Below are 10,522 nucleotides of genomic sequence, written 5' to 3'. Positions count from 1 at the left end.
TATTAATGGACACATATACAGTAGCTTTATTCAAAATGTGTTTATTTGTAGGAATCATTTATTTTTATATGTATCCATGTACCACATAAAGGACTGGGGAGAAAAAAAAAGTGAATAGGTGATTTAGAAGCACTTTCTGTGCACAATGGAAGGACCAGCCTCATCGTACTCTTGCTTGCTGATCCACATCTGTTGGAAGGTGGACAGAGAAGCCAGAATGGAGCCTCCAATCCATACAGAGTATTTACGTTCAGGTGGAGCAATAATCTGTAGAATACAGAATACCAAAGTTATAAATCGTCTAAGTACAAATATATCCCTTTTTTTATAAAGAACTAGCTTTCTACATTGGTCTAACTCTGCCACGTGGCCCCAGGAAGTGAGAAATAAATCCTGCTTTAAACTAGTAGCAGTAGATGCTGTCCTGGGGAATTATTAAAGAATTCTATATTACCTTTAGGATTTGTTAGACATATCAGACATGCTACAATCTAGCTTGCGGGGAGGATAGACTTTCAAGAATGAATTTGGATTGTGACTGCGTAGCTTTCACTAGATACAGTACAAGGGTCAGGCGTTGCATTTTAAATTTTATTAAACTTGCCTTGATTTTCATGGTGCTGGGAGCCAAGGCTGTGATTTCCTTCTGCATACGGTCAGCAATACCAGGGTACATGGTGGTACCACCAGAGAGCACATTGTTGGCATAAAGGTCCTTACGGATGTCAATATCGCACTTCATGATGGAGTTGTAGGTTGTCTCATGGATACCTGCAGATTCCATACCTAGGGTAAACCAAGCAAGGCGTGTTATTTTCACAGTACAGATGTTAAAGCTGAAGTGATGTATAGGTAGCAAAAAAACGCGCAATATTTACCAATGAAGGATGGCTGGAAGAGGGTCTCTGGGCAACGGAACCTTTCATTACCAATGGTGATGACCTGTCCGTCTGGGAGCTCATAGCTCTTCTCAAGGGAGGATGAAGAGGCAGCAGTTGCCATCTCATTCTCAAAGTCCAAAGCTACATAGGCAAGCTTTTCCTTGATGTCGCGCACAATCTCACGCTCAGCTATGATGAGAGAAAATTGCCATTATTAGTAAGAGTAAACAGAAGCCTACCTGTGATGTGACTCCGAGACTAAAACGATGCTTTGCATAAGTTCTATTGCTTTCTACAGCTTTTCTGTTAGGGCTTTTAATTGTAAATAACGTTTAGTATTATAAACCTAGATGTCCAATATTGCCAAGTTCACTTCATGGAAACAGTCCTCACCAGTGGTGACAAAAGAGTAGCCTCTCTCAGTCAGGATCTTCATGAGGTAGTCAGTGAGGTCACGGCCAGCCAGATCCAGACGCTGGATAGCATGGGGCAGAGCATAACCTTCATAGATGGGTACGTTGTGGGTGACACCATCTCCAGAGTCCAGGACAATACCTATGAAGCCAAGAGAACATTGTTAGAGCTGCAAACATGTAGTAGTGTTTTATGAGACTTAATATAGAAAGTTAGGTGTACAGAAAGTGCTATAATTTGTAACTAAAGGTAGACAGAGTTTTTAGACCAGGTACTATTGTACTTCATGAACATTAGTAGACCATATTTAAAAATGGGTATTTAGGACCCAATTATAGAGGCCCTGGACAGCACCAATTTTTCAGAATTGAGGGCTGATAGATACAATAATGAGATTTATAATGAGGTACCAATTTTATATACCAGACAAATTATAACTTAAACATTCTATTAGGCACAATAAAAGACTTTGGCCTTTTAAGTCTTTTAAGGTTTGAAGTATTTTCATGTGCCTAATAAAATGTTTACCTTTTATAATTTGGTATATGGAATTGGTACCGTTCAAATCCCATTATTGTATCTGTCAGGCCTTTATTCATAATATTTAAAAATAGTTTTTTTGTTTTGTTTTTTTTTTGTTTGGTACAATGGCTTCCAGGCTCCTGAGATATAATTCAGTCCTACATACAACAATTTTTTTTAACGGCCTTCTGTTATTTGCCACTTTATATGAAACCTTCACTCCAACCCAGTGTCCTATCTCAAATACTGCATAAACTGTTATATTTTGTTAAATGGTAAATAACTGCCATGGGGGGGGGGGGGGTTCTGTCTTCCACAAGATAATCTGTTCCATGATTTGTCTACACGTGTCATTGTTTGGATGTGTGATTATTACCCATGCATACAGATCTAGATTGGATTTTAGTAAAGAAGTCTTACCGGTGGTACGGCCAGAGGCATACAGGGACAGTACAGCCTGGATGGCAACATACATTGCAGGGACGTTGAAGGTCTCAAACATGATCTGTGTCATCTTCTCACGGTTGGCCTTGGGGTTCAGGGGAGCCTCAGTGAGCAGGGTGGGGTGCTCCTCTGGGGCAACACGGAGCTCATTGTAGAAGGTGTGGTGCCAGATCTTCTCCATGTCATCCCAGTTGGTGATGATACCATGTTCAATTGGGTACTTCAGAGTCAGGATACCTCTCTTGCTCTGGGCTTCATCCCCAACATAGGAGTCCTTCTGACCCATACCAACCATGACACCCTGAAAAGGGAAAGAAATTTGATGAATACACAAGATGCATACAGAAGGCGCTGCAAGGTGATATACTGACAAAATACTAATTGTAAATAAACTAAAAAAAGGAGATATGTGGGCTATCATTACTGACCTCTTTCTGTAAATTCTAGTTGCCTGGCTTCAGTACTTCTAAGCACAACAAAAGTCAAAATTCCTACTCTACTTACTTTGGGTCCATGTCTAACACTAGTATTAAAACGATACATAACTGTATCTGAGCACCAAAAACTGAACCCATCCATTCATGTCTATTTAGTAGAGAAATCTCTTTGATAAACACCCCCCCCCACAGCATTTCTAGCCTTGGCATATTGAGTAAGGGCTGATGATTCATGTGGTATTTACTTCCCTGGAATCCTTCTTCCCTTATCTCAGGCATGCAGATGGAAGAGTGTGCTTGGCTGAGAAAGCCCCTCCAGGTGAAAGGAAAAAAAATGCCAAGGAAACTCCTGGGATATAATCACATAATTTTGGCCTAGCCCAGAAACTAGGAAGCTACTGAAGTAATGTAGAAATGAAAAAAAAAAGTTAAAACAAGTAAATATGATCTGCTTTCCTATCTATTTACTAAGGCTAGTAGCAAATGGATTAAAAATAGTTAATGTTGTTTGAGCAAATTTTTCTCTCCTTTTTAAAGCCAAGGCATCGGTATGACAGCAAGATGGCAAACTTTTCAAGAGAAGCATTAGTACTGATAGCCTACATATTTCTCTCACATCAGATTTCCTTTAAAAGTTAAAGTGGAATGGAAGTTCTGTTGTAACAAACAAACAACAAGCAGGAATGCTTTTATTGCAGAAGAGACATACAATGATTATTCTGCAACAAAATGCCCCTACCTACCTGATCGCTATCATCATCTCAGCTTACAGCACCTGGCTGGTCTCTGTGTGTTGGAATGATGGCCTCCTGCGCATGTGCAGGTGTGATGTCACCAGGGGTGGACTGACAACTCATGGGGCCCCCGGGCAATAGGAGATCATAAGGCCCTGTGTCCTTGCCCAAACTCAAGCCTATGAAAAAGGTACCAGGGGCACCTCATGGGGCCCCCTACTGACCCTGGGCCCTCGGGCAGTGCCCGAGTTTCCAAATGGTCAGTCCGCCCCTGGACATCACCCTGCATCAGCCAATGAAAACGGACGAAGACCGGCACACAGGAGAAGATACTGGCGAGGGACTGTTGCAAAGGTGTGTATTCTCCCCTTTTAGTTCATCTTTAAAGCGATGAATATGGTTTTGTTTGCAACTGCAATACTCTGCTCAAAAAGTTTGAATAAGCAGTACTGTAAACATTAGATTTACTAAAACTGGAGCACTCAGAATCTGGTACAGCTGTGCATGGTAGCCAATCCCCTTCTAACTTCAGCCTGTTCAATTCAAGCTTTGACAATACAACCTGGAAGCTGATTGATTTCTATGCAGAGTTGCACCAGATTTTACACACTCCAGTTTTAGCAAATATTCCAGTTCACCTTATACAACTTATTCCTTACATGGCTCCATTCAGAAAGCTAACGCACCTTGATAAGGATACTTTTTAAAAAGTGACTTCAGCAGAGAGATTACAAATTTACAGTCGCATAGCTAATTTAAAGATCATTATTCTTGTGTTAAGGCTTCTTGATTGGAGCCAAAGGTATAATTTAGCTTGATTTTTTTTTTATTTTTTTTTAAAGTGTTTCTTTTTGAATCTTAAATTAGACATCTGTAACATGTTGGTTCAGAGGTCAGGGATTTTATACGTGACCTCTAAAATCTATATAATTGTTCTGTTTTAATTTATTAAAGAAATGGTGCAAGATCTAAAAACATTAATACATTATTAACCTTTAATCATTTCTAACCTATGCATCCTTGTGATTAACAGCTTATTGTGTACAGCTCCGCTAGATGGTGCTGTTGGCAATTTGTAGTGCTGACATTCTGCGCTCCTGGTGACTACCAGTTATTAACTGCAGGAATGTTTTCATAGAGCCATAATTTAATGGAAAGCTGCAAAACAAAAGCAACTGTCTGCAGAGGACGGGGAATGGGTTCTGATGCAAACAAGGTTTTAAATACAAAAAGCCACATTGCTAGGATTTGCTTTATATTGAACTACACGTGTTCAACAAACACCCATTTTTTTTTTTCCTATTTAGTCAATATTAAAAGACAACAAAAAAAAACTATGGAATCCAATGTGTTTTTTTCTTTAAAAAAACATAAATACAAGAGGGCAGTGTATAAGATTTTAAATACCAAATCTTAATTTTGTGTATATAACCATGTTAAGTGATCCTGTAAGCCTTTATAGGTGTGTAAACTGACCAAATCTTAGGTGTGCTTACCTGGTGACGAGGACGTCCTACAATGGAGGGGAAGACAGCACGGGGAGCGTCATCTCCGGCAAAGCCAGCTTTCACCAGCCCTGAGCCGTTGTCGCATACCAAAGCGGTGGTCTCGTCGTCGTCACACATGGTGGATTCAAGAGAGGGGCTGTTGGTGAAGGATTAAATAAGTTAAAAAAAAAAAAAAAAGTACACTTGCATACTGTAACTTAGAGTACAGTTTAGAGGTTGTCTGTGATATATCATTTCCTCTGCTTTCAAGTCTGACTATTCCACCTGTCTGTATTGCTGTCCCATCTGTTTTAGAGCCCAGCTGTTCCGTGCTGTCTCAGAAGAACTTGTCAAGTTAGCGTTTTGGCAGCAGAATGACTCCATAAGGCATGGCAAGGATTTCTGAGCAAGCAGTTAAATAACCTTTCGTAGGGCTATAAAAGGGTGGCTTATATGCTACTTAGAGAATAACATTTAGTGATCATATTGGGATTTAAAAAGGCAAGGAGAATTATTCCTTCAAAACCCTGAAGATCTTGCAGCTAGGAAAATAGTTATGTATTCACAGGTTATTTTTGATAAATGTGCCAACGATTATTTAGGTTGGGTTAAGGGTAAACCACTAAGGGGACTGAAAGGATGTATGTGATGCAATCTGTGGCTTACATTGGCCATACATTAGTTTTCTTTAGATTTACCCTCTGCTATGTAGTGCAAGGGCCTGCCTGATTGCATAAAAAATTGAAAGTGTTTAGGTTTGACTTCATATTATATGATTTTGGTAAATCTAAAGGAAAATTTGTATAATGTATGGCCAGCCTTACTTGGGAATGGTTTTATGATTATCAGTTAATTCCGCTGCTGGAATGAATGGAAATATCTATAAAAATCATTTTAAAGGAATTTGACCAAGAATATAGTTAATTGGAAACTATTCTTTCATAAATGCTGTGCATCAATGCAGGGAATTAGTTGAATGACAGTGTGCAGTTAAATTAATGGAGCTGTTAAGTGATTTTTGTAAGTGGGGATTAAACTGAGGCTTGGCAGGACTGGCAAGAACATGATTAAGTTATGACCTGTGGGATTTCCTGTGTGTATTATTTATGCCAAGCAAGACTGCCAGGAAGACAACCTGTAAGGTACAGAGCAAAAACTCTTAAAGGTCAATTAATACCTTTTTAGAAAATGCAAGAATTTTGGACTTTGTAAATTAATGGCAAGGGAAGAATCTGGTTTCAGGGTTCTAAAAGATAATTTTCTGCTAGTTATTAGATTGTATTGTAAAACAAATGGTTAACAAGGAGGGAGTTGAATAAAAGTAATTTGTTAAAGGAATCCTCTACTTATAATGCTAAATGGTTCAGATAATGCTAAGGTAAAGTAAAATATTCTACAAGGCTAGCAGGGAAAGGGTAAAAAGACCAGTCGCTGATAGGGAAGGGGTCAGATGATGCTGTGCAGGACTCACCGTGCTGCAGCAGTGAGGGCGTAGGTGTAGCTGTGAGCTGGCAAGTGCTGAATCGAGCCATGTATTTATATTGGTGGCCCCTGTAGTAGTGGTCAGGGAAACCCCACACTCACTCAACTCCATATTTGGAGACAAGCCAGGACTGGCCAGCCTTGTGAGGGTCTGAGCTGGGGGTCCAAGTGCTGACCATATATAGAGGGGTCTCCCTCCCCCTAAGCCTGTATACAGCTTGGCCATACACATGGCTATTCCTGGATATAGAACTGGAGAGGCTTTACTTAGAAAGTGCTGTCTGTGTGTATTGATAGTTTTACAGATTAGATTAACAGGAATAAATATAAAATGATCTGGAGATCAGAAGGTATTGTTTTTGTTTGCAGCTTTGCATGTATTTATGGTGTTAATTCTGAAAAATGGAAATTGTATTAATTGCTAACAGGTAAGAAATCATAGAACTTGCTGTTAACGTTTAGCACACTATATTTTACCAAATGCATTTGATTATCACTGACAACTGAAATCTATGAACTGAATGTTTTGAAATATTCATTCAGTAAAATAAGCAGTAATAATTTGTAGTTTAATGTTTCTTAGTATTTCTGCCTGGTTGTATTTAATGTTTGATGGAACATCAGAATATTTACGATAGCAGCTGCAGATCCTTTATCACGGGAATACATTTTTCTATCACACTATTCAGTATATTGAGACGTGAATGAAATACTAGACCACTCAGCCATAATCAGGAAAATGTGGATAAATATTGCTTGTAAACGATTACATTAGATACATTTTTACTTTTCAATGGGTTTCATGGAAACTGCTAACTATGCACATTTAAACATATTTCGATATAGCTAGTAAGTCCCATTCAAATGGACTTGCGAAATTATAGAAGAATTATGTAAAAAAAACAAAAACCTCTGCGCTTCGTGGAGATCAAAAAAATAAGTAAATAATTAAGATAAATGGGGATAACTCACTAAAGCCCTGTACACACAATAAGAAAATCGTCCGAAAAATCTTGCGGAACCACTGATCGAACGATTTTCTCTTCGTTGATGAGTAGAGTGTTTTAACCAATAACAATATTGTGAGCGAAAAAAAAACTGGTTGAACAACAGTGAAAAATGTTGTCGTTTCGCATACGAATGACCAATTTTCTATGTGGTGGTATGACGGTCGTACGAAAATCTATCAAGCGCTATCACGCATGAGCAGAAACAGAAGATGACCCGGATGTTTATGTCCAAGGAATCTTCGTAAACACGAATGAAATATCCAAATGTTAAAAGTAGATTGGCCTAATGAGATCATGAAACCAGAATTCTGCATATTATATTTTATGTATCACTGTTTATGTATATAGGTCATGTAATAAACTATATTATACTCATTGCTGGTAATTGTGTATATCGCTCGTTCTGGTCGGAAGGGCGTGGCTACAAGGTCACACGCACACTGCATCACTTCCACTTGTACGGAAGACGTCAACACTACGTATTGCCCGACGAACGATTTTTTTTAGATTGGTTAATGTGGGCCACGATTTTGACCAACAAACGAACGCCTCTCGGTCGTCACATGACCAATCGCTCGATTTTCTAATCATGTATTCCCACCTTAAGAAAGCAGCACTCTAAAACGTGTTTGAATACATAAACACTAGAAAATACCTAAAACATATTCGGTGCCCTATCCTTTTTTTAAATATCAAAATCTGCATCAAAGTGCATTGCTATACAGGCAAAATCAATAAAAAAAAAAAAACAAAACATTGACAAATTTCATACAAAATTTAATATACGTGTGCCATATGATAAGATACACGTGCAAACGTACCTAAAGGAATGAAAAGTGCTATGTGCAGTGAAGTGCCTTAAATTTTAAAGATTTGCATCAATAAAAGTTCATCACAAGCAGATCCCCAACTGGCTCTTAACAGCTACTTCGGTGCACCATGACCAACGATCTGAGCACACAGCCTGCTTACCAGAGGTTAAGGCAACTTATTACAAGCCAATAATTGCTTGAATAAATCACACAGCCAACCAGCATACTATCCAGATAGGCTGAACAGGGTTAATCCTCCTGAAGATTCTACACTGTCATACCTATGAAGTACTGGTCCTGCAGTTTAGTACAGCAGCCACACTCGCAATAAGGTGCATACAAAAAAACAGTACAAAGCACCCTATAGTGCAGGGGTGGGCAACTGTGGCCCTCCAGCTGTTATAGAACTACAAGTCCCATGAGGCATTGCAAAACTGACAGTTACAAGCATGACTCCCAAAGGCGTCATGCCTTTGGGAGTCATTATTATTGAGAGTCATTATTATTATTATACAGTATTTATAAAGCGCCAATAGTTTGCTCAGCGCTGTACATTACAAAGGGGGACAGAACATGTGACAGAACAATAACAATACAATGCAAAACATGAGGGGATCGAGGGCCCTGCTCTTTCGAGCTTACAATCTAGGAGGGAGGGGATGGTGGCACAGGAGGAGAAAGCTGTGGGGGAAGGAGTGGTAGGAAGAGTGGAGGAGGTCGGTCAAGTTAGCAGGGGGTGGGGTAGGCTTCCCTGAAGAGATGTGTTTTCAGGGTGCGCCTAAAGGAGAGGAGAGTAGGTGATAATCTGATGGGGTGGGGCAGGGAGTTCCAGAGGATGGGTGACACCCTGGAGAAGTCCTGGAGGCGGGCATGGGAGGAGGAGGCATGATGGGACTTGTAGTTCACCAACAGCTGGAGAGCCACAATTGCCCACCCCTGCTACAGTGCATTGTCAGATAAACTCACACTTATTAAGGGCTGGTTCACATCTATGGGGATTGTGGCCCACATTTGAACAGACACCACAGCCCATGCGTTCGCTTCCCGCAGGAAAAAGGTTCCTGCACCATTCTAAAAACACAACGGCCTGGAAATCGCACGGTGCTTTCGCAGTCCACCTGTTTTCATACAGCAGCGCGTTTTGACTGCAGGTGGTTGCAGGTGTTGGAATCGCATAAATATGAACCAGATTATGCACTTACAAGGTATAACATATAGTCAGCACTAATCAGCGTGAGACTCGCATGCCACTCTGTGTAAGTCATATGCTGATCAATGCATATTCTTTCAATAAATGTGAGTTTATCGGTTAATGCACTATAGAGCTCTTTGTATTTTCTATGTACCTTATTGCGAATGCGGCCGCTGTGCCAAACTGTGGGACCAGTACTTTATGGGCATGGCGGTGTGGAGTCCTCAGAAGGATGATTAACCTTGGATAGTATGCTGGTTGTCTGTGTGTTTTTTTTTTCCCCAAGCAATTCTTGGCCTGTAATATGTGGCTTAACCTCTGGCAAGCAGGCTGTATGCTCACGTGGTTAGTGATGGTGCTCTGAAGTACCTGCTAAGAGCCAGTAGGGGATCCACTTGTGATTAACGATTTTCAGGAGTTTCAATTATGAACTGTTATTGATACAAATCTTTAATATTTCAAGTAGAACTATAGGAAACATTTTTTTTTTATTTTTCATTTTGGATAGAGTAAAGGAAGGTTATAATCCCTGTGAGTTTATTTTTTGCCATGTGCATCCCATTTGGGAGATTTACCTTCACTTCCCATCTCCAAAACAGGATGTGAGAAAATGTCTGCAACTTAAGGGAATTCCTTCGGGACCCCAGGTCACCAGAACTAGAGTCCCCATTGGAAATCCCCCCCTCATTACTTTTCTGGGGGCAACCCAAGATTTGGGGTTACTTTCACTTTTGATGATAATGGTAAACAGGACAAATAGAGAGGGTGAATCTCCCTAATGAGGGCACAAACGACAATAAAAACCTGACATATTTCTAATCCATCTCCACTCTGTCCAAAACAAAAAAAAAAGTTTTGCTTTTAGTTATACTTTAATGGTCCTTTCATACGGGCATTCTGTTTTTTTCATCAGTTCAGTCATGTGTGAGTTTACATCCCTTTTTTCCCATTTTTTTAGTCATCAGCTGACAGTGGGATTCTCCACTGACAGCTGAATGTGGAAAAAAAAAAAATGGTGTGGGGTCCCCCCCTCCATCCATACCAAGCCCTTCGGATCTGGTTTGGATTTTGAGGGGAACCCCTACTTCAAAATAAAAAAAAAATGGT

At 39.9% G+C, this 10,522-nt stretch overlaps 1 protein-coding gene across 1 annotated transcript; it reads right to left on the bottom strand.

Moving 5' to 3' along the window:
• Positions 1-25: 25 nt before the first annotated feature.
• Positions 26-6,530, bottom strand: LOC149446167 (actin, alpha skeletal muscle 3). The gene is made up of 7 exons (XM_089652785.1): positions 6,391-6,530; positions 4,929-5,076; positions 2,238-2,562; positions 1,275-1,436; positions 879-1,070; positions 605-786; positions 26-267 (listed from the first exon to the last, which is right to left on the bottom strand). The coding sequence occupies exons 2-7, from the start codon at positions 5,055-5,057 to the stop codon at positions 124-126; spliced, it is 1,134 nt and encodes a 377-aa protein (XP_089508911.1). The 5' UTR covers positions 5,058-5,076; positions 6,391-6,530; the 3' UTR covers positions 26-123.
• Between the last annotated feature and the right edge of the window lie 3,992 nt (positions 6,531-10,522).

The sequence above is a fragment of the Staurois parvus genome, unplaced genomic scaffold (assembly GCF_062004578.1).
Source record: "Staurois parvus isolate SC_StPar_1 unplaced genomic scaffold, SC_StPar_1.0 ptg000694l, whole genome shotgun sequence".
In the NCBI taxonomy this organism is placed as follows: Eukaryota; Metazoa; Chordata; class Amphibia; order Anura; family Ranidae; genus Staurois; species Staurois parvus.
The sequence above is the reverse complement of the archived record's forward strand: the minus strand, read 5'-3'. Positions and strand labels throughout refer to the sequence as shown.